General features: G+C 37.7%; 2 protein-coding genes across 2 annotated transcripts; both read left to right on the forward strand.

Annotated features, from left to right (window-relative positions):
- The first annotated feature begins 292 nt into the window (after positions 1–292).
- Positions 293–10,611, forward strand: chrnb4 (cholinergic receptor, nicotinic, beta 4 (neuronal)). Its single transcript, XM_026172932.1, is given in 7 exon segments — positions 293–523; positions 526–597; positions 4,480–4,625; positions 5,516–5,560; positions 5,787–5,896; positions 6,370–7,423; positions 9,572–10,611. Coding segments are annotated over 7 exon segments (1,644 nt in total). The 5' UTR covers positions 293–471; the 3' UTR covers positions 9,737–10,611.
- Positions 10,612–11,621: 1,010 nt separating this feature from the next.
- chrna3 (cholinergic receptor, nicotinic, alpha 3) lies at positions 11,622–18,156 on the forward strand. The gene is made up of 6 exons (XM_026172945.1): positions 11,622–11,738; positions 12,176–12,315; positions 14,201–14,245; positions 15,630–15,739; positions 16,060–17,260; positions 17,373–18,156. The coding sequence occupies exons 1-6, from the start codon at positions 11,678–11,680 to the stop codon at positions 17,499–17,501; spliced, it is 1,686 nt and encodes a 561-aa protein (XP_026028730.1). The 5' UTR covers positions 11,622–11,677; the 3' UTR covers positions 17,502–18,156.
- The last annotated feature ends 5,599 nt before the right edge of the window (positions 18,157–23,755 follow it).

The raw sequence follows: 23,755 nt of genomic DNA on the forward strand, positions 1-23,755 counted from the left end.
GAAAAGCTTTAATCTTTAAAAGATGAAAAAAAGGTTTCTTTGAGAATGTTTTTCCTGTAGTTCGCGGAGATACTGACTATCATGGAGCCTAATTAGGGCACAGGTGAAACAGAGATTAAATAAATACATTTGGGTCGTTATGCTGACATTAATGGTTCAATATAACTGCCCTCTAATTACCTATTATCTGAAATCGCTCCAGAGCTGGTGTAAACTTGAACTAACTGATCACAGATCGGTTACAGGCAGCGGCACAGGACAGATCTGGATGAGTTGCAAGTGAGAGCAGCAGCGCACTAGAGCAGGTTGCTCCTTTTTGGCGGAGGGCAAAGTCCTGGTTGCCGATGTGGTCCCAAATGGGGGCTTCAGTGGATTTCAAAGCTGGATTGTTACGAAAGAACTTCACTATGTGACAGGAGACACCGCGCTGTGATGATAAAGTGACTAAATCTCACGCTTGTAGAATCCGGCATGTCCGAAAGCTTTGCTACGGAACAGCGCAGCTTTGAGTCTTCATCACTGACGACGGACCAGATGGTACCGTAAACATGAGTCGCGCACTCTCGATCCTCGCTTATCTTCTGCCTTTGATTCACTGTAAGTGTGTTTCCCCTTTCATTTAAGTAGCAATTTAAAATATTTCTAACATTTGGTACTGTGTGTGCGTCACCGCCAAATGTATCTCCATGTTGAGGAAACTACAAAAGAATGTATGCTTTTATTGTCCAAAAGTAGAATTTTCAATGCATAAGCTCGTTTAGGCTATTTTCAACTCACCTTTTAATTATTTTTTTAAAAACCAATATTTCTGTAGAAGACATAGATAGCTAAGCTTTTTAAATGTAGCTGAAATATGATATGAATCTATCTATCTATCTATCTATCTATCTATCTATCTATCTATCTATCTATCTATCTATCTATCTATCTATCTATCTATCTATCTATCTATCTATCTATCTATCTATCTGTTTTAAAATATCTGGTTTCGGGAAACAAACAAGTACCATCCATGTTTTAAAAAAACAAAACATAAAAAAACCCCAAAACAAAATAAAATAAAACAACATTTATAACATCAGACAATTTAGGAAACAATTAGTTAGCGAACATTTTTGGTTCACACTTTATGTTACAGGATTTGGCGCCATATTATTGCATTTATGAGATAATTCTTCAAGTGTGTCCAAGAAATAAAATGCCCCCCCCCCTTTTTTTTTTTTGCCATTTATATCATATTAGTATATTATGTCATATCTAATAGTATATAAACCGCAGCTATCTTTGGCTCTCCGTTTTGTTGTTGCTGTAGTTTTTAAACTGATTAGATCAAGGTTCCAACTCCATTACAATGTAAAATAATGGGTTTTAAAGGTGTGCTGCACCAAATGACCTTTATCAACTCCAAAACAGCTTACAAATTTGTTTAACATGCCTGACCTCATTTTCAATCAGTGTAGCGTCAACACTATTAATTTCCCATATTAAACCTGCATGCACATATACACTTTAGATGCTATTCACAGCAGCTGCCTACAGTTGGTCTGGCTCAAGCAGTCTTTAGGTCTGAGGAAGAGGGAACTTGTTTGAGTCTGGCTTCCAAGAACTTTGAACGACATACCATCTGCTCAGTGGTGGTATGGAAGTCCTGCTGTGGTGAATAGGATCTTGGTGAGTGTCTGATAAAGGCACAGTCATGGCATTATTTACTGACCTGTGGGGGATAGACTGATATTACGCCACACCTCGCAAAGCTGCAGGAGTCTGTGAGTTGATGATGACACACACAGCTGGATACTGTTTCTAAAACCGCACACCATCATCACATGTAGCTGCAAGAAAAAGTCTGAAATTATCAGGATTGCTGAACTGGCTACACATAAAGTGCCTAAACTAATAAACCATGTACCCTTGTGCTCTCAGTATCTTTATTAAACACATCATGTAACGACAGCAAGAGACTTTCTGAATTTTCAGGACAAAAGTCAATTAATTTATACTTAATTCTTAGAATAATATTGCATAAGAAAAGTGTAAAAGTGGGCTTATTTATTAGTAATTTTTTACGAGACATATACCTAAATCTTTTCTACAGGTCTATCTGTTTATTTGCAATTTAGGTTAACAAAAACGACCCTAATTAGATGTTCCTATACCTGTTTATGAGACTTTTGAGAGGAATTTTGGACAATATGTCACTACAGTGCTGTTTAGTGCAGCTGTGTTTCTAGGATGTTTTAACAGCCCTTGTTAGGTCAGCCCTCAGCATCTCAGTTGGATTAAGGTCGGGTCAGGGCTTTGATTTTACAATTCCAAAATATGGATTTTTTTCCCCATCATTCTGTTTTAGGCTCATTGTCTTGTTGCATTACCCACACTGAGTTTCAGGTCATGAACTGCTGCCCTGACATTCACCTAAAAATGTTGAACTGGAACAGGATAACAAAGAAATCCCAAATCATGAAGTGTTCCACCATGATGTGGTGCACATTTTTTCCTCCAAAGAAAATTTAAACTTTGTCTCATTGCTCTCATTGGCGACGTTGTGTCAGTTAAATTTCCAGATAAGTGTCTGCCATCTTGTTAAGAGGTGTAAAGTTTTAAAACTGTTTTTTTATTATTTTAAGACTAGTGTGGCAGTCTTTCATTCGAGATTTTATTGATTTTTTTGCTGCTACTGTTTTTTCACATTTGGTGTGATCTTTGCTCCTTAGGATCTCCTAAGGAGAATACCATTTGTAGAGCATTTATCTAACTGTCAATAACTGAATGCTCAGGTCCTTAGAACAGCTTTTGTAGCCTTTCCAGCTTTGTGTATCCCTATAATGCGTCTTCTAAAGTGCTGTGAAAAACCGAACTCCCAATAAGCCTTAGAAGAAGTAATCAGCACAGAAGTGCAAATACTTTTTCTAGCCCTGAATGTTAATGATTAGTCAGTGTGTTCGATGAATTACCAGCCATTGAAAGCTATCAGTTTAGGCAGATATATTTTTGTGGCTTTTATGAATATCTGACTACATTTTATGAAAAATCAATGCAAAGATTTACTATTTGAACCTTGAATTTTGCCCTTGTAGTTAGTGATAAAAGTAACAAGTTTTCTTCAATGAGCACATTAGTACAAGTCTTGCTTTACTAGAGCATTCGCCACACATAAGTCAAGTCAGCAACTCCAAACCTTGTGGGGACATCAATAACCAGCTGCAAGTAAAGGAAATAGACGAGGTAGTATTACACGTATCTGCTCTGCTTCAGAAGAGAACTGACCATCTGTTTTAATCAGCCTTGCCTTCACACTTTACTTAGACATTATTTATCAGGAATAGGAGAGAAGGCTGAGTTCATGTGTTGGAATTCATAGTTTATTTTTACTTAAAATACAGATTTGTGGTTTGCTTTAAGCAAAGCTGTTACAAAAGCACAGTTATTAACATGTTGTGAAAATATCTGCCCTTCTACAAAATGTAATTACCTTTTTGGGAAATGACTTTTTGGGACTTTGTGACATTTTTATGTAATTTCCAGTAACACACAACCTTCCTAGTTTACATATTTGGGTGTTAATAATTGTGCTTTTGCTTCATGTTTGCTTAAAGCAAACCCACAGATGTGTAATTCTACCTTCCTTAAAAACTAAACAAGCAGTGTGACTGAAGCAATCCTCATTTATCTCGCTTAGAATTTCAGAGATTAAGCAAGTACTTAAATCATGTTAATCCCCCCCCCCCCCCCCCCCAAAAAAAAAAACAACAACAAAAAAACAAAACAACAAAACAAAACAGGAGTATGGTTAGATGAGTATTCTCTTTTACCAAAATTTAGTGTTAAAGCTGGAAGGTATCTAACAGTATATATAGTAAGTGTGTTCATGCCAGGGTGGTAGATTGTGTATTGTGGCACCATCAGTTCAAGCATTTTTACTAAAAACACAAAACCAATCACATCCCTAATCTTCAACTTCCCATTAAATAGTGTAGCTTTCATGTATGAGGTTTTATAGAAACCTAACAAACTTAATAATACAAGCTTTTAACACAGTTTTAAAAGAAATCTTTCGATTTACACTTTTTTTTTTAAAAAAAAGTTTTGTTTCTAAATACTGTACACTGAAAGTACAACAATAATAGAGAAAAATGAATCTCTCTTTTCACCTAAAATGCCCATTTCCTACTACCTTGTTTAATGTGGTCTTGATTTTTTTCTGTTGTATTTAAATAAGGTATTTTGTCTTTAACTGATTTGTGTATTACACTGTATATTGTAGATTATTTATAATGTAATATATCTATATAAAATATATGTATTTAAAAAATGTGATCTCATTCATTCCTCTTTATTATTGATCTAAAGCTGTTAAAGATTGTTTTCCAATCTCTGTTTGAGATTATAGTCTCTCCATTTTATTGGGATTAAGTTGTCTGGACAGAGGTGAGGTGGATGTGTGTACATAAATGTTGAAGAAAAGTGTGATGTCACCAGGTAGCCGCAGCGCTGACTCCGAAGAGCGGCTCATGAACTGGCTGCTGGGAAAAGATCGCTACAATCCCCTCATTCGCCCAGCTGTCAACAGAACCGAGAGAGTCACAGTAAAGCTGCAAGTGTCTCTGGCTCAGCTCATCAGTGTGGTAAGTGTGTACTCTTGCCCATTGTTAAGAAGTATGTATACTTATTTACATTTCTATGTATATTTCTATGTTTTTTTGTTAGAGACTTTGTGATGGTGACACAACAGGATATAAAGAGAAATTAAGTGTGAAAGATGGCGGGTAATAGAAAGCACACAGCAAGAGACAAAAAAAAAGAGCTTCGAGGAAGTAGTTAATTAAAGAGCAAGCTCTGCTGAAGAGCCATAGCTCTAAATGGATGGATGAAGCTGAGGATAGATCTGGTCAGCCGTGATCTCTGCCTCTGTCATGTCCAGATTGAAACTTCAGCACATTGGATTAAAAGGGGCCATAAAACTGTTTTGGCCACAGTGATAGAGGCTCTTCTCTGAATTACAGTGGAGGGTCCTCCCAGCTGCAGACTAAAGTAGCAAGGCTCGTTCACAGCTTCTGTTTATGAGTTTGCATTGTACCCCTTGGGGTAATTACCATTTGGTGTCACTTTATTGGAAGTGTATGTCACGGCAGTTTGATGACAGTGCAATCAAAAACATGTTAACAAGCAATCTGAGATGAAAGGAGTGTTCTTGTGCAGTGCAGTTCTTTTTTTAAAGGTTACTTTTAACCAGAGTAAACATGACAGTAAACAGGAAGGTCCAACCATGACTCAAATCAGTATAGGACTTATTTTTATTTTTTAAATAAAATTGCAGAAGCATATAATTTCCAGTTTTTGTTTAAACATTAATATACCCCAATAGGTCTTCAGCTCTTCATGTTTTAATTAACTAGAACAAAAATATAAAAAGAGTAAATGTCAGACACGAGTTCCTACTTCTCTAGGGCCAGTGTCTGGGTCTTAAACTTGTATTACCAATATAGGTAATTTCCCCCTAATATTTCATTTTCAGAATGAAAGGGAACAGATCATGACCACAAATGTTTGGCTCACTCAGGTAGGTGTGATGAAGCATTTTGTTTTGTACTGAGTGAGAATGTGTGTTAAATGTCCTTCATCTTGAACTTGAATCGTATCCGTATCCATTCTTCCTCTCTCTATGTGGAACAAACCGCTTCTGTAATTGTGCCCCAAACATAATTTACAGATAATGTAGCATGTAATTATAAATGAACTGCTATTGGGAAAGTGCACTGAATGGTTGGGTCCCTCTGTCTCTCCAGCACTGGGTGGACTACAGGTTGTCATGGGATCCTGCACAGTATGAAGGTATTGTCAAACTGCGCATTCCCTCCAGACATGTGTGGCTTCCGGATATTGTCCTGTACAACAAGTAAGCTCGGCTGACTTCTCAGTTTGTATTTTGAAGAGAGTTTCTGTCTGCACATTGCTGGTGTTAAATAAAAAAGATATTATTAATTTGTAAAATATTTGTAAATATCCTCTGATGCCCTTATCAAACATTTTGGATGGAACTGTAACAGCGTTATTGTAAAATGAATAAATAAAATGAAAAAAAGTGAAAAGTCAGTCATATCATAGAGTAAGTTATATTTCATGTTTTCACCCTCCTGGTTTCTGTCCTCTATCAATATATTTACCAGCTGTCTGCATTAATGAATGTCTATGCATTTGCTTTAGTGATTAACTGAATCTTTAACAATTATCTTCTTATTAAAAATAATTAATGCCACTATTACACATTATTAAAAATAGCTTTACCGTAAATTTCTATAATTTTGATAATGATAGCTTTAAAGGCCAATTTATATGCTGTTTTATTTCTATTTCCTCTCTTTCTCATAGTGCTGACGGAACCTATGAGGTAACGGTGTTCACTAATGTCATCGTCCTTTTCAACGGCAGCATCGAATGGCTTCCTCCGGCTATCTATAAAAGCGCCTGTAAAATCGAAGTCAAACATTTTCCCTTTGACCAGCAGAACTGCACTCTCAAGTTCAGATCTTGGACATATGACCATACAGAGATTGACCTGATCTTAAAGTCTGAGATGGCTAGTATGGATGATTTTACTCCCAGTGGAGAGTGGGATATCTTAGCTCTGCCAGGGAGACGGACTGTCAACCCTCTGGATCCCACTTATGTGGATCTGACATATGACTTTATCATTAAGAGGAAGCCTCTTTTTTACACCATAAACCTCATCATTCCATGTGTTTTGATCACCTCTTTGGCCATTCTAGTCTTCTACTTGCCTTCAGACTGTGGCGAGAAGATGACCCTGTGCATTTCTGTACTTCTGGCCCTCACCGTGTTCCTGCTTTTAATCTCAAAGATTGTTCCTCCAACATCATTAGATGTTCCCCTGATTGGCAAGTACCTGATGTTCACCATGGTCCTGGTGACCTTCTCCATCATCACCAGTGTGTGCGTGCTCAACGTGCACCACCGCTCTCCTAGCACCCATACCATGCCTTCTTGGGTCAAGCTGATATTTCTTGAGAAATTGCCTGCTTTACTCTTCATGAGGCGCCCTCATAACAAATCTGCACGCCAAAGATTGCGTCAGCATCGATGCTTAAGAGCTAAAAGAACCATTTTGGGCTTGGGATATCCAGTTGCATCCAAGACAGATATCACCATGTCAGCTTCTGCGCTGCTGTCTTCAGACTCTGCCTTCTCTACACCAGGACACAAAAATATAACTCCTCCAGCAGGATACAGTCACTCCTATAGGAAGGGAGACCAGCGCTCTACTGATTTCCTTCCCACTAGTTTCACATCCACCCAGGACTTCCAACACAGGGACAACTCAGACTGGGCTGCTGATATCCAGGAGGCAGTGAATGGGGTGTGCTTTGTGGCTGAACACATGATGGGAGATGATGATGATCAGAGTGTATGTATACTTTTTGTAGCACATATTTCACCTGGCTATTATTTCATATTCTATATAGTGACTGTAGCTATTTTAATATTTGTTACTATAGCAGTACGTATACAGTATAACTCGTTTGGGTTTTGAGTGTGTATTGTGCAGTCCCCTGTGAGCCTTAAAATATTAAGCATAAGCATGCTTAGTACTTGCCAGTTCTACAGCTGTCTTACCATTTATATAAAAAGATATTTTCCTTGTACAATTAAGAGTCATGATAGTGTAATTAAAAAGGATCAACAAGGCTCTAACACAAAAGATCAAGTTCAATGTCTCAGCTTAACTCAGGTGAAGCCTAGCAGACGTCTGCTGTCAGTTACTGTATGTATTGGCAATCCAACTGTTACTCAAAGGCCTCCCCCATTAGAATGCAAACTTTATAAACTTAACCTGATGAATTATTAAAAAAAATACAGAAAATACTTTGTCATGGACTCATAACTTAGCCAGCGACAGAGACCAATTATTTTGGGTCCAGACTGTAAGCATAGTTTTTGCTCTAAACTTGTGCATTTGGGATCTTATTAGATTTTTCTTTAAAATCCCCAGAGTTTAACATTTGGGCTGGACCCAGAAGGCAATTAGCTTAGCTTACCATGTGTGGCAGCAGAAGTAAACAACTTGGGCCCTAAAGTTTAAATATCTACCTGCAAAGAAATTTACTAATAAGGTGCAGTTTTTAAGTTTACTCTGGTTGCATATGTTAATATCATAAAAGAGACAATCGGTTATAAGCTGTGTGCTGTAAAGATGTCACGAGCAACAACAGTGCAACACAGTGACAAGGCAACCTGTGGAGAAACTTGACAGATGTGGGTGCTCAACGGAATGTGATGTTTTTAACTGAGTTGAGTTTTTGTTTCGAGTCTGCTAATATTTCAGCATTTAATAACCAGCTGAGCGTCTTTGTTGTCGGCATCTAGAAGAGCTTTATATTGTCCTTTTTTCAAAACATTCTTAATCAAGAGAGTAAAAAGGTGAAAAAACATGCACCATAAATCATAATGCAGGCGTAGACCTCACAAATCCAATTGCTGACTAACTAAGCTAACCTATCTAGATATTGATCTGTTCACAGAATGGGTTTATAATGCTAACAAAAAGAGTGATATAAAGGTGACATTTCTGACAGTCCACATATGCGTGTTACTTTTGAAACAAATGACACAGAATTTACATGCAGATAAATATAACTTTATAAGTTTAGTTTATACTAATCTGTGTATGTGAAGTGGATGCTTAGATTTCATGTGATAGAAAGACTCATGCATTTGTTATTCTCTTTATTGGAATAATATGATGGTCCTGATGGGCCTCTGTTGTGGGAATAGCATCACCATCAATCTGTCTACAGTGCCATTATTGCTATCACCAGTTTTGCCTAGGGAAATAACGTTAGTTCAACCACATTTATTATGAAGTTAATTGCAGTCTACCTCCACTTCATTCATTAGGTGAGGTAAACAGAATATGGAACTATTTTAGTTGTTGTTGTTATATATAATATATCAGGTGTCAGATGCCAGCACGTAGCCTGGTCACAATAAACTGGGTCACAGCCATTTGTACTCAAATTATAACATTTTCCTCACACTCCAGGGCGCTTGAGGTGTAGGAGGGAAAACTACTAACCCTAAGTAGTGGCTGTAACTCACCAAACTGAAGGCAGATTTTGATTTTATCATTCACTTTCTCCCTTCAAATCAATAGATACCAGCAAATCAATAACAGATCAATAGGGAGGAAACCAGGAATGAGAAATAGCTCGTTTCAAGAACCACTACAGACAGCACTGATGATGAGGTGAAAGGGTCAATAGATATTCCAATGTACAGAATGCAGCACTATGGAGACCGATCCTTTAAGGGTTTTGCCTTGTTCCATGAAATGCATGAAGAAATGTTTTATAGAATATTATGTGTTCCCATTAAAACTAACAAGCATTTGCTTTTTTATTTATTGTCTTCATTTGGTTTCTATATTTCAACACGTTCTAACAGTATTAATTAATCTTACTGCTCTGCAATATTATACTTTGAAAAAAATATCAGCATGAAGAACCATGTACATTGACTAACTGAAATTATTTTATTGATTTCTGTGTTTTTGCAGGTTATAGAGGACTGGAAGTATGTGGCCATGGTAGTGGATCGTCTGTTTCTGTGGATCTTTGTGATAGTGTGTGTGGTGGGAACCCTGGGCCTGTTTCTCCAGCCTCTTTTCCAGAGTCAGATTGTTGCCAACCATGTGCCCAGTTCGGACATTCCTCGCATTTGATCCTCATGCAGAAAGACTGAGCTACTTCAGGGTTTTCATAAGAAACTGTGCTATTAGGACAATATTATGTATGAGGGTATAGAGGCTTGTAAAAGTTTTGATGTCTTTTTAGTTTTTGCTTAGCACTGTGCTGGCAGGTAACAGAATCACTGATACAATGTCGTCTGTGCCAAATCGTACCCAGAGGGTTTGATAAAGTACTTGTAAACATGTAAGGTATGGTACAAAATAAATAAAAGCCACTTATTATCATATAGTATTTAAAACAATATGCCCTAAAACAGTAAATCACCCAATATGTTAAGGAATAGTTACATTTGCATATGTTAAAATGCAGCATCATTCACTGAGGCTGCTGTTTCTTCAAAGGATGGGTGTAGCTTTCACTGCACTGAAGTATGCTGAACTGTTGCAGTAATATACATAATGTGATAAATATACTGTATGACTGCTCTCAGATGTAGTGTGACCTGTCATCTGTGTTACTGTGTCACTGAAATACAATGAAGAGCTGTGTGCTCTTTTAGTTTGATTAAATGCATGAAATTGCCTATAAAGTCTTAAAGATGTCAGGGTTTTGCCAATGTGCTTATTTAATCTGTACTGCTGGTGATAAAGATCAGAGCCAATGTGTTCATTTAGGGTGAGCCAGTTAGGATGGTTTATCATATAGATAAAACAGTTGTTCACTCTCAGTGCAAAAAAAAAAAAAGCAAGACAACGCAAAAAATACTGACACAACAAAACTTTTAGAGCTGGTCTTTATTGCGGTGTTTTAAGGTTGAGTACTTTCCATAGCCATTCCATATCACTGACATGTAACTGTTAGTAACTATTTCTCCTAAATTTATATATATATCAAGGGTCTAAATAAACAAAACAAAACAAAAAAAAGAAAAGAAAAAAAGAGATACTCTAGAATTTGTTTGTTTCATGCTGCAGTAATATGAAGGCTCATTTGTGCATTGACACTAAAAGCACCAAATCTTTGATAAGTGCTCATTTTTTACAGATGGGCAATTGTAAGCACACACATAAATGGAATAAAACAAAGCAGACAAACGCAACCTACACTAACACACAAATGAAACGACACAATGCTTACAGCTCACTAAACAGTGCTGAGTGTGCTCATTAAAGGTTCTGCAGACTTTGGGTATTTTGTGAGCCATGCATGTAAATCAAGAGATAGCAATAAACATCTGTGTTTATGGATCGACTGGCTTTATTTTAATCTTAGTTTACAGTTTTTCCAAATGGTTAACTGTTTTTTTCATGCGCCTGTTAACTTCCATTTATTATTGAAGCAGGATGTTGCAATTCCACGGCACATATCCATAAAAAATATTTCTTCTGGTTCAGACCAAAAGGAGTTTTGTTTTCAACAATCATTCCCAAGCCTTATGTCAGCAGTTTTTTGTCATTAGGATACATATGCAAATATATTTAGCAGAGTATTTATTTTAATGCTTGTGTCTCCCAAGAGGATTTAATACACTGCAGTCCACTCATGGAATAAATAAATACACATATTTCCAGAGAGATAATTTCAGTTTTATCTGTTATATAGCTGTTTGGGGTGATGTGACTGTGTGTCAGATATGAAGGACAATGGCTGTTAAGTCTTGGGAAGCTGACCATCCAATGGTGTGACTGGAGGTGAAAGATTTGCACCACTCAACATTTTACCCCCGTTTACCCGATTAAGTCGCCATATTCTGCATATTTTGTATTATTATTTTTGCAGTGCATGGCTCCTGACTGTGACTGGTTGTATGCCTCAGTGTGGCTCTGCCTCCCTCACTCGCTCGCTCCCTCTGCTCGCTCGTTCTGTCGGGTGATGCGGACGAGCTCTTATTCCTCCACTTTCCTCCTGTGTGCTCCGTGGATCGTTGCTGCAGCTGACCCTGGAATTATCTGGCATTTGTCAATTTGAACAGGATGAAAACCAGGTTTCACTTCTTATCTGGTCCCTGTGCTTTCTTTCTGTGTCTTCTGTCAGGTGAGTAAGAAGCTGGTAGCATGAAATCTACTTGTTGCTTTAGGGAAATGTAAAAAAAAAAAAAAAAAAAGCAATAGATCTAATTATTTTTGAAGGCTACGTCTATTGGGTTATGTAAAATTTAATGCAGTGCATCAAGGAATCATGCATGTGTTCAAATCCTTAATCTTATACAATCAGGATAACAGTAATATGTTGATGTAGTTGCTGTTCTCTGTAAGAGACATACTGTGTTAAGAATGATGCCAAATCACTCAAGTTAGAAAGAAAAGAACTTGAAATTAAAAAATGACAAAAAAGGTTGTGAAACTGTCAAATTTAGAGTTCTACTTTGGGTGGTAAATGGTAAAGCAGAAAAAAAATAGATCACAGTTAAACTGTATAATCATTTAAATATGCAGTGAGATTCCCATGGCTGACATTGTGCTCCTGTCCAGGAGGCACATGTTCAGATGCAGAGCATAAGCTCTTCTCTGGGATATTTTCCAACTACAACCAGTATATACGGCCGGTGGAAAATGTATCTGATCCAGTCATTGTGCAGTTTGAGGTGTCCATGTCACAGCTGGTCAAAGTGGTAAGTAGCAAGAAAATGTTTTTCCTCAGTGTCGGAGCTGATGCCCGGAGTGTTTGTGATTTATGGGGCAGCTATTTCACCTCTATAAAACAAATATCACTCTGCTTAATAAACATGACCTTAGATTACTCTTGCCTATAAAGAGTAGAAATTGTAGAAGATCTGTGTGTATACAAGGCTTAAAACTTGTGTTTTTACATCTCAAAGATATAGTTTGTGTGCTGCTTTGCAGACTTTTACTGAAACAAAATTTAGGGGAAGGTGGTAATTTAGACACCGTATCATAAGCTTGAGATACCCTCTCACGTTACACAGTAGCTCCTGGGACCTAGATGAAAGGGCAGACAATTGGGCTGTTTTTCTGGCCAAGACAAGATGGGAAATGTCAGCTGTCTGAGTACCTCTCAGGCACCCCCTATCACTCAGTCACTGCCACTTCAGATGGGCACTCCTAGATTTCTCTGCTAGAGTTTGTTGACTGCAGACTGCCGTTCCAGACAGACGACTGTGTCACTTGACGCAGACAGGTTGAGCGCAGGTGGTGTTAATAAGCATAGCAAAGGACTGTTTGGCAAGCAATACAGCTTCATTCACACAATAAAATGTTTGGAAATACAGAATGTACTATTTATTTGCTTTTTTAAGGAATATGTTTTTTTAGTGTTTGCCTCTTTTTTCTTTTATTGTTACCCTTATTGCACCATTGCTCTCTTTTAACCCTTTATGTCAAACAATACTTTGGTGCTATAATGGTCTAACAGAAAGAAAATGCCGGTCAAAAACAGGTAACAGTATTTCACTGTGTATAAACTAGTAACCATCAGGTGACACCTCATGCATCTTCTTTTGCCTCTGTGCAAACAAGGTGTTTTTATTTTTTCAAAGGATCTAAATAAATATTAAAGATCTGTCTGATCAGACAATGATGATATGGAGAGAGAGATATTTTGTTACATGATCCTTAACTCATTTAAAGTAGCAAGCCAAGCTAGAGTGCTGATGGATGACTGTTATTCCCTCTGCACACCTGGTGCTCCAAACTCAGAAGCATTTGGTTCACCTTCAACAACTCCAACATGGCTATATGAGCTAATTTAGAGCATCAATACCTTATGGGCTGGGCAAACTAACATTATCTCACAATCAGGGATCAAACCACATGATCACTTGGTAATGGCAATGTGCATTTTGGTCTCAGAGGCTGTTCTGCTAAAGATAGTAGATGTAGTATATGATCTACAGCCAACATTCAGTTCTGCATCCTTGTTAAAACAAAATCTGCAAATATTAATTTAATCATCTGATTTTGACTACAAAAAATTATTTTGCGTCTTTTAGGATTTTGAGTGATTTAATTATGAACCACAGAGTGTGTGTCTTATCTATCCAAGTGACATGAAATAACTGTTCTCCCAAAGATATTCAGAAGAGGTTAAACTAAAGCCTTCTGTCAACCATTGAATCTAAGAGCTATTCTGGATACAAGATGGTCACATGAATGGTTAATGTTTGCGCTCAGTCATGAGATTGGTTCATTCACGGTCTAAGTCACACAGAAATCTGACCCTCAGTTGTTTTGTCTCCCATCTTTAGTCCCTCTGTTCCAGCTGTATCACTGAATTGCTAGTAAAAAAAAAAAAGTTAAAGGCTGCGACCTACAAGCCCCAGCTGTCATGTGTATTATGCTCCAGGCATGCAGGACTCAGGTGCAGATCTCTGAAACCTTTTGCGCTGATGCTACAGAAGCACAGACAAAAATCTCAGCAGTGAATTGGATGATTGCCTGTGACAGTTATTATTACTGTTTTAACTTTATTAATAACATGTACTTAGTTTTCTTTGCTTCAGTGTCCTCATTATCTATTATCTTCTACCCTCTTCTCAGGATGAAGTCAATCAGATCATGGAGACCAATTTGTGGCTGAGACATGTAAGTTTATTGTTCAAGACTGTGCAAACAGACCTTGAGCAAGGACACCAAGTCTAGATCCAACCTTCTGTCATGCGTGATTCTTTGGAGCTAGACTGACAGGTTGAATTATTCATAGGAGGAAGCTTTTTAAACACATTGATCCGTGTGATCATATTTTCTTTCAAAAAAAATCAAATAAACTGAATGCACTTACATTTCATAACCAATTTGCATTTTAATGCAATGACAGTAGTTAAGAAATCTAGAATATCCGAATATGGAATATTCATCCATTATGGGTTCGTACAGTTAAAGTGAATCTGGAGGAGAAAGTTCAGTGATTATCCGCTATTTTTCTTTTTTTGCAATGCTGCATAGTGCAATGAACTAGTAATGAGTCAGATGAGGTAGGGCGGGTCTCCTGTTCCAATTTTACATGTACTGAGCAAGCACACATCTGTGACAGAGCCAGTCTTCTACTAAATGTTGAGCTTTAATTGTTCTTAGGAGTTCAGGGCTGGAGCATTGCTTCTCTTATGTTAATCTCATCTGTTGTTTTTAGCATATCTCTGGGAAATACTCATCAGGGGCGAGACACATTTCTCCTGCTCTCCATCCCATCTTGCACTACACTCTGGATACATGCTGTTTTTGTAATTAAGTCAAATTTTTTACAGCTCTCTGGGGTTGCTTTGATGTACTGGTTTCATGAGCCTCATGAGGATCACTGGTCGTCCTGATGAACAGTGTTCAAAAGATCCATAAAACACACTATAAAGTGTGATTCAAGTCACACGTGTACTATATATCCTTGTGTTTATGTGCTACCTTTGGAGATAGTGACATTATTTCTTTATTTTATGTGGAGCATTTTACAAGCAAATGCATATAAAAACGGACAAGAGATAATTACCAGGAGGAAGCATTTTCGGACTCATTATATTAACTTTTTTTAACTTTTCAGCACGCACCTCCATGGCTAACACTGTGGTTTTTCACTATAGTTTATCACAAAGATAGGCTATAATACTTATTATGATACATGCTGGCTTACTGACATTTCCATTCATGCCAAAATCCTACTGTGACACAACTATAGACTAGTTCTTTTGATATACCGCCAACTGTTGCTTTGTATTAGTTGTTTCTTTAACATACCGATGTTTTTGTAACTAATATGTTCTAGCGATTAAATATGTTTAAAAACATTTTTGAATGAACAGGGTGGAAGGTAATTATTGAACTGTCACATTCTGTTTCAAGCTTTAATCTAACCAAACAGATCTCCAGAAAACTGATTTAAAACCCCTTTACACATGCATCAAATTGACTCTGAAACTCATACCTGTTAATTCTCAGACTTTTTTTTATGTAAAAGAAATTTTTCTGCTTTGTTTCTCAGATCTGGAATGACTATAAACTTAAATGGAACCCAAAAGATTTCGGAGGCGTCGAGTTTATCCGAGTGCCGTCCAACAGGATTTGGAAGCCAGACATTGTGCTGTACAACAAGTGAGCATAATAACAAAAACCTGGCACAGAGTCTTCATTGATTGTTTATTGCTGCAAAGGATGTCTGTACAGTAACAAAATGTTATCGATCTACATTGTTCATTCAGCATGGGTCATTTCTTCTTTTGAAGATTCTTAGGGAAGCTATACATAACATCACATGGTGCATTTACTGAAACCCCAGGGCATCTTTTTAATTGATATTTTCATAACTCAATAGTTGCTTATATCTATCTGGTTAGTATTCAGTGGCTCAGTTGTCTTTTACTGTCCTTCCTTTCAATGTTCCATTCTCACTCTTCTTTTGTCTTTTTCTACAGCGCAGTTGGAGATTTCCAGGTTGATGACAAAACAAAGGCCCTGCTTCGCTACAATGGCGATGTCACCTGGATCCCTCCAGCTATCTTCAAGAGCTCCTGCAAGATTGATGTCACATATTTCCCATTTGATTACCAAAACTGCACAATGAAATTTGGTTCATGGACCTATGACAAAGCCAAGATCGACTTGGTGCTGATTGGCTCAACTATTAACCTCAAGGACTTCTGGGAGACAGGCGAGTGGATGATCATTGATGCACCTGGTTACAAACATGATATTAAGTACAACTGCTGCGAGGAGATCTACACTGATATCACATACTCTTTGTACATCCGTCGTCTCCCTCTTTTCTATACAATCAATATGATCATCCCATGCCTCCTCATCTCCTTCCTCACAGTGCTCGTCTTCTACTTGCCCTCTGACTGTGGTGAGAAAGTAACACTGTGCATCTCTGTCCTGCTGTCTTTGACCGTCTTCCTCCTCGTCATCACAGAGACCATCCCTTCCACCTCACTAGTGATACCCTTGATTGGCGAGTACCTCCTCTTCACCATGATTTTTGTCACTCTCTCTATTGTCATTACTGTTTTTGTGTTGAACGTCCACTACCGCACCCCGAAGACACATACAATGCCCTGCTGGGTAAAGCGTGTGTTTCTTGAACTGCTGCCCAGGGTGATGTTCATGACCAGGCCAGAGAGAGATCCTGAGAAGGTGACTGTGGCTGGCAGTGTTCAGACGATGCATTCGAAATCCTGCGCCATTCATTCATTAGGTACTCTACAAAAGCAGCACAAACCTCAGGCCCTTGCCAACAGCTTGGTGTCAAGTTTAACAAACCGGCAAAGACTTTTTAATAACACAGAGCTTTCCAATCTCAATAACTTGGGTGGAGACTCGATCAAATGTCCTAGCTCTGGGTTCTTGTGCTGTGAGGGCCGCTGCAACTGCTGCTGGCAGAAGAGAACCGGCAAGTTGCCTGCAGATTCTGGAGGAGGGAGTGGAGGACTGAGCAGCCTAGGACCATTGAGTGGAGGCAGTGCTGTGGGTGTTGGAGTGGGGAGTCAATGCTCCAGCTCAGAGTCTTTGGATGGAGGAATAATGCCTCTTCTGTGTCTTTCTCCTGAGGTCAGGGAAGCTATTGAGAGTGTCAAATACATAGCAGAAAATATGAGACTACAGAATGAAGCAAAGGAGGTGAGTACTCAAAAAAGCAAGGCTAAAACCATTTAATGTCATACAGCTTTCAAATAAAGAATTACAATATTGCTGTAACATTGAACATGTTTTTGTCTTGATCCTCTCATAGGTTCAAGATGACTGGAAATATGTTGCCATGGTTATCGACAGGATCTTCCTATGGGTTTTTGTGCTCGTGTGCATCCTAGGAACAGCTGGCCTTTTCCTCCAGCCTCTATTACTTGGGGAAGATATTTGATTCAGTTTGACAAAACTAATACTAATACTGCAGACTGCTGAATTCCGAGCATATGTTTCACAGATGCTTAGAAAAAGTTTCAAAGCCAAGTCGAAATCATGACAAATGTTGATGGTATTTCAATAGAAGTGTTTCGTTTTCTTCATAGATTCATAAATCCTAAGGACATGGCTGCATTTAGGGTGATTTTAACTGAAAATGTTTAAGTGTCTTTAAAAATGCTAAATGTTTCCCAAAGCCAAAGCCAACACAGACTCAGATACTCTGATCATTCAACAGGTAAGCTTCACTAGAAGTGAAGACTGGGGCACATTATTACATGAAAATGACATAACCTTTCTATAGCTGTGATATTTTGTTTTGATTGGCTGTTTTACTTAATAGTCTCACTAAAGTGATGTATAATATCATGTGTGACAGACTTCTGTGGTTGTGTATCCTTCTGTATTTATCTTCTGTATGTAGTTAAGCTCTGCTAATGTTTGTGACTATTATAAAACCAGCTACAAGAAGTCAAGACAAGCCAAATGGCTTTATGACTTGTGGAATGCTTCAGTCTCAGAATGAGACTTGAATGGGATGCAGCACTTCATAAGGTACTGTCTACAGAACTGTTTTGCAATCGACCTGTGATTTTTGTTTGGATTGATAAATAGTGAGTAATTATACCTGAAATATGTCTATCTATATAGACATATTTCAGGTACTTGCTTTGAGCTTTTTAACAATAAAAATCAACTTTAAACAAACTTTTTTTTTTTACTTCATACAAAGGTTAGTACAGTAGAGTGGGAGGGGAAAAAATCAAATTCACCACTGCGGCAGTATACTTGGAATAATTGTCATCAATATTGGGTAAAACCATTTGCAGGGTATCACATATAAGATGGTCTTCTTAGCGTGATGGTCCAGGGTCACCTGGCACAAGACGATAGTGGGAGTTGAGCCACCTGAGAAGAGATCTCAAAACTTCCCTGTAGGTAGCCGACAGTTGGTGTTGTAAGCCACCCCCTGTGTTGTGGGCCTCTTTCACTGCTCTTTCAGACCATCTGTCTTCTCTGTACAAAAATTTGAACATTGGCTGGGTTTGAAGTGCACCGGGATGACGTGCTCGGGAAAAACAAAACAAAACAAAACACCTCCTCAGTTTCTCCGACAAAGCTGCTATATAAGGGATGACAATATTGTTCTGTTTGTCATTCTGTTTCTCCCTAGTTGGTGTCCGACATTCTTTCCTGTGTATCTTTGCTGATTTAATGAAAGCCCAGTCAGGATAACTACATGTTTTAAGATAAGGGGCAGGTGCCACTGGAGTTTAAATGCCTGGGACTCTCCACCATTTAAAGAAAGATTGTAGGCTAATTCTTACTTCTTTCTTAAAGTAAGTATATCGAATCAGGCCACAGAAAATTCTAAGTTGGGTTCTTTATGCTTCCAGATATCACATCGAACTGTCAAACATTATAAAATTTAATGGAGATGTTCAGGTTTGAAAATCAAGCAGTGCAGTCTGTGTTTAAAGACTGCCACCCTGTGGTAAATCTTTGTTACTACAAATTACTTCCTGTTCGTTTTATAAAGGGATATATATTTGTTCTGATTGTTGCTATAAAATATCTTTATTTGATCACACATCTGAAGTCACTACAAACAGCTGCTGCTTACCTTTAAAATGGTTGCTATTCAGAAAGTGTAAAACCTATGAAAATGTCATTTATGAATTGTGAGGATACTGGAACCATATGACCACACCATACACACACACATACAAACACACAACTTTAGGTTGCATTTGTAGGAAATAAGTGGCATTGACAAACATTTACATGCAATTAAAAGCAAAGAGAAATATTCTTTGAGTTTATTCTCTATTTATCTACCTCTGAATTATTGTCTGTAAATCCAGAGGTAAAGATTTGGTCAAAGTTAGTATAATCTGTTTGGTCAGCTGGATCAGAATCTTTCTTTAGTCAGTGTCAACCAGTGCACTCTTCAGAAAAGCTAACGTGTGTGTCTCTGTGTGTGGTTGCTTTTTAGTTTGCTTAATTTGTGGATTAAATTTTTATGGAGATTGTATTGCATTTGAATCGCTATAGTTATTTTCACTTTTCATTGTATATATATGTCCTCCATTGTGCCATAGTCAAAGACATACAGTTAGTGGAGGTTAGCTGGTGATCCTAAATTGCCCAGAGGTGTGAGTGTAAATTGCCACCTGTTTGTCTGTGTTAGCCCCGTGACAGACTGTTGACCTGTCCAGGGTGTACCCTGCCATTGCCTCCACCCCCCCACTACACTCCCACCCAAACCAAATTGCATAAGCAGAGGAAAATGGACGGGTGCATTTCCTCAGTGCAAAGTGAAAAGTGAAAGAAGATAAGTATCCTGTATTGGGTATAGTTGTCAGTACGTCAGACTGACTTATTATACAGAATCAGAGTAAGGTAAGATAACTGAAGAAGCAAATTATCTGACAAAAAGAGAGAAATAGAGTGTTAGCAAAAGCTAAATGGGTATATAATGTATATGAGAGTAAAATAGTATAACAGTACAGTGTGGTAAGTATTATTTGTTTGTAGATATTATTTTTAATCCTAACAAGTAAATATCTCTTGCTACCATACAAGGAGCAGGTAGGGGTATGTTATAATTGCATGTTTGCATATGGTTATTTACTCTTTAACCACTCTGTGGTTTTGGACTTTGAGAAGCTTTCAGAAGATATGCTGCAGAGGGTCTGTAAGGGTGGCTCATTTTCTATAATGATGAACATAATAATCGCTCTTCTGTGTGAGTACACTAACAGATAACATCTACATCTTTAAGTGAAACTGTTTTCTATCTATTTAATCTGAAAGGATTCATTTAATTTTTCACTTCTTTTCTTCAAGGTGTTCTGGCAAACCAAGTCATAAGCCAAACCGAAGGTAAGTTCAGTTTCCTTCATTACAAGATATGTCTCTTCTGTATTCCTAAATGTTACTAGGTTGCGCTCATCATTACCTATATTGCTCACTATGATGTCACGCAGATATTTTTCCTGCAAAGATCCTGGCGCAGCAGACGATTATAAGTGAAAACAGTGACCTTTATGTAACATGCAGCACATTTGGGAAAAAGAAAGACTCCATGGTTTTTATTTATTTGTTAATAAACGAGTGCGGAATCCAGTATCTCGCCCAGAAGAAAGATCGAAGTGACACCCTGTTCACCATATCCAGCGCTAGTCTTAATCACAGTGGAAATTACAGCTGTGTTTATTCCCCGAATCATTATACACTTTCTGAAGTAGCCAAGAAAGGAGACAACATCATTCAGATTCTGGTCATAGGTAAGTGTTTTGACTCCTGAACATATGATGTCATTGTTATTTCTTTCCACTCATTTTCTCCTGTTTCCATGCAGCCAATTTTCTCCCAGCAGATATTTCAATAGTTGGGCCATCCACTCTTCATGAGGGAAACTATCTTGAATTCCAGTGCACAGTGTCTCAACATATTCAAACTCTTGGTGGATGTAAATTCATCTACGCTTACCTGAGGAAGAATGACACGATTCTGCTAGTGCAAGTCTTTAATGTCTCTCAGATGCTGACAACTTTCATCATCGATGGTGCAGTTTTGAGGGATTCAGGTCATTACAGCTGCATAGTGCTGCCATCAAAATGCTTCTATGAGCATGAGTACACAGTTCATGGAACAAACAATGTATTTCTTCAGGTCAAAGGTAAGAATGTCTGTATGCTTCAAAAATCTTTCAAATAGATAATTTTTAAATTTTTAAATTTTAGTTTATTCTGTCTTTTTGTGCTTTCCAGTGAATTTAATCTCTTCAAGGTTACTACGTTATGGAGTGATAACCTTGATGGTATTACTGGTGGTGTGCCTTTGGTGGATCATACAACAAACAGGCAAATGCGCACATGCTGGAGGAACGGCAGGATGAGAGAGGGGGACGATCTAGATCAGGAGTGTCAAACTGATTTTATGTTGCAGGCCACACACAGCCCACTAGTTAAGTGGTGAAACTCCCCTTTCTGTCAGTGGAAAGAAGTTATATATTTAACTGTTTTTCTAAATGATAAAGAAAAAGCTGCTGTAATGAAGAAATAAATCCCCCAGGACAACTCTTTGGACTTATGGTCTCTGTGATGACGAGAAGAAAAACAGTCAAAGACAGCAGGACAGAGATACACAGTGTTACTTTCTCACCACAGTTAGAGGGCAAATATTTATATTTATATTGTAAGATATAAATAGCTCATTTTTGTATATTTAATATTAAATTTCATTTTTTTAATTTGAGAAGAATTTTCTAGCAATTTTTTCAAGGTTTTACAGCAATAATACATTTTGACAGTCATTGAGGTGACTTTGATTTCTAACACACAAATAAGAGATCTTATGAAGATCATGATCAGCAGTGTGCCAAATAACATGTTTTTTTTAACACTAAAGGCACTGTAAAATATGGGTAACTAATTGGTTTTCTTATCTTGATCTGTAGAATAAAAAGGCTGGATTGATCACATCATTCACAAGAATAATAAAACTAACATTTTCAGCTTATTATCACGATGTTTTTGTTCTTTTGCACCAGCAGGGTTGTATCTGTTAGTTCACTGAGTGTCACCGGAAGACCACAGGGTATATATGGTGTGTGTTTCATGCTGTCTGAATTAGAATAGTTAATTCTGTCATGAAAAATGGTGAACAGAAAAGAGGCAAACTTATGAGTGTCTAAACAGAGATGGCCATGGCTGCTACTTAACTTCAAACTGTCAAACCACAGATGATCTGCCTGCAAGATCAAGCCCACAGTTTTCTTCCCCTATTTGCCCTTCAGTCCACATTCCAGCTAATTCATGACCGAAGCGAATGCTAATGCAATTAAAAATGAAAGGGATACTTTTCATTCTGACTTATAGCATCAAGTCAAATACATTTCTGGGATGTTGATTTGGTTAATTGATTAGCAGACCGGTGTTGTCGGCTTTAGCTACGCTGGATGGGCAACAATAAGATAACCCCCAAAGCACAAAAGGTTTCACAGGTGCAGGCCACTTACCTAGCCATTTTATTCTACAGCAGTAGGGTTACCACATACAAAGCTGTGAAAGAGGTTTTTTGCTTTTGCTTTTTTGCAAAAACTGCCTAAAAAGTCTGATGTCAGTAGCTATTCCCCGGTACAAACTTCTGTTCCCAAATTCAAACAGACTCTGTGGCACCACTGAGAGTTTAAAAGAGCCCAGAAATTTAGATCTCCAATAAAATGATTGTAGTGGCTTCTCTCCCATGTGTTACAATAAGGTTTAACATACATGCATCCATAGAAAAAAAGATTTTCAATGTTCAACAGAGTTAGAAGTTGAAGAAGCAGGAAGTTAGCTCGCTATCATTTCTATCTAAAGATGATTTGCCATGTACTGACCCAGAGATTTCTAAAAAACTAAAACGTATGGCTTGTCAGACATTAATAAAGACAGAAAGAAATTAAGTAGTGTCAGTGTTTGTATTGAAGTTGGGCTGGCATGTAATGATATGCTACCTGATGGCTAGCTACAATGCTATGGTTAGAATAATGAAATAATAGAACATAAATAAATCAGCACAGTGAAGATGGGGGATGAAGGTAATTTTTTTTTTTTACCCAATGGGCAGAAAAAAATGCAATCGTATGGCAGGGCAAAGATACTGAAAACAGACCAAACCTCAGTCAAAATATCACCTGAGATGATCCATCCAAAACATGTGTTCAGTCACTAATATGACAGATTATGGCCACTCTTGGTAGGTTTATCATTTTTATTTCTTTTAAAATAATAAAAAAGGATATGCAATGTAGATTTTCAGCATGATTTTGTCTGTGATTGTCTTTTGATCTATGACCAAGCTCAAATTGATTTGGTGCTGATAGGGGCTCCTATTAACCTGAAAAACTTCTGGAGGAAAGGTGAATGAATTATTAATGATGCACCTAAACGTGATAATAAATACAAGTGCTGTGAAGAGATCTAAACAGATATCACAAACTTTTTATACATTTGCAGTTTTCCTCTTTTCTATGCAGTCACCATGATTAGTCCTTGCCTCCTCATCTCCTTTCTCACTGTGCTTATCTTCCAGTGTTGGGGAGTAATGGAATATTTAAAATACAAATTATTTGTTAATTACCAGGGCAGAGAGTGATCCTGAGAAGGTGACTGCTGGCAGTGTTCAGACGATGCATTTGATAACCTGTTGCTATAAAATCAA

This window comes from Astatotilapia calliptera, chromosome 1 (genome assembly GCF_900246225.1).
Source record: "Astatotilapia calliptera chromosome 1, fAstCal1.2, whole genome shotgun sequence".
NCBI classification, from domain to species: domain Eukaryota; kingdom Metazoa; phylum Chordata; class Actinopteri; order Cichliformes; family Cichlidae; genus Astatotilapia; species Astatotilapia calliptera.

Coding starts and splice junctions, on each gene's coding strand:
- chrna3 (XM_026172945.1), top strand. CDS start 11,678: ATGAAAACCAGGTTTCACTTCTTATCTGGTCCCTGTGCTTTCTTTCTG. Junction 12,316..14,200: donor TGTCACAGCTGGTCAAAGTG/GTAAGTAGCAAG, acceptor CCCTCTTCTCAG/GATGAAGTCAATCAGATCAT. Junction 15,740..16,059: donor GACATTGTGCTGTACAACAA/GTGAGCATAATA, acceptor CTTTTTCTACAG/CGCAGTTGGAGATTTCCAGG.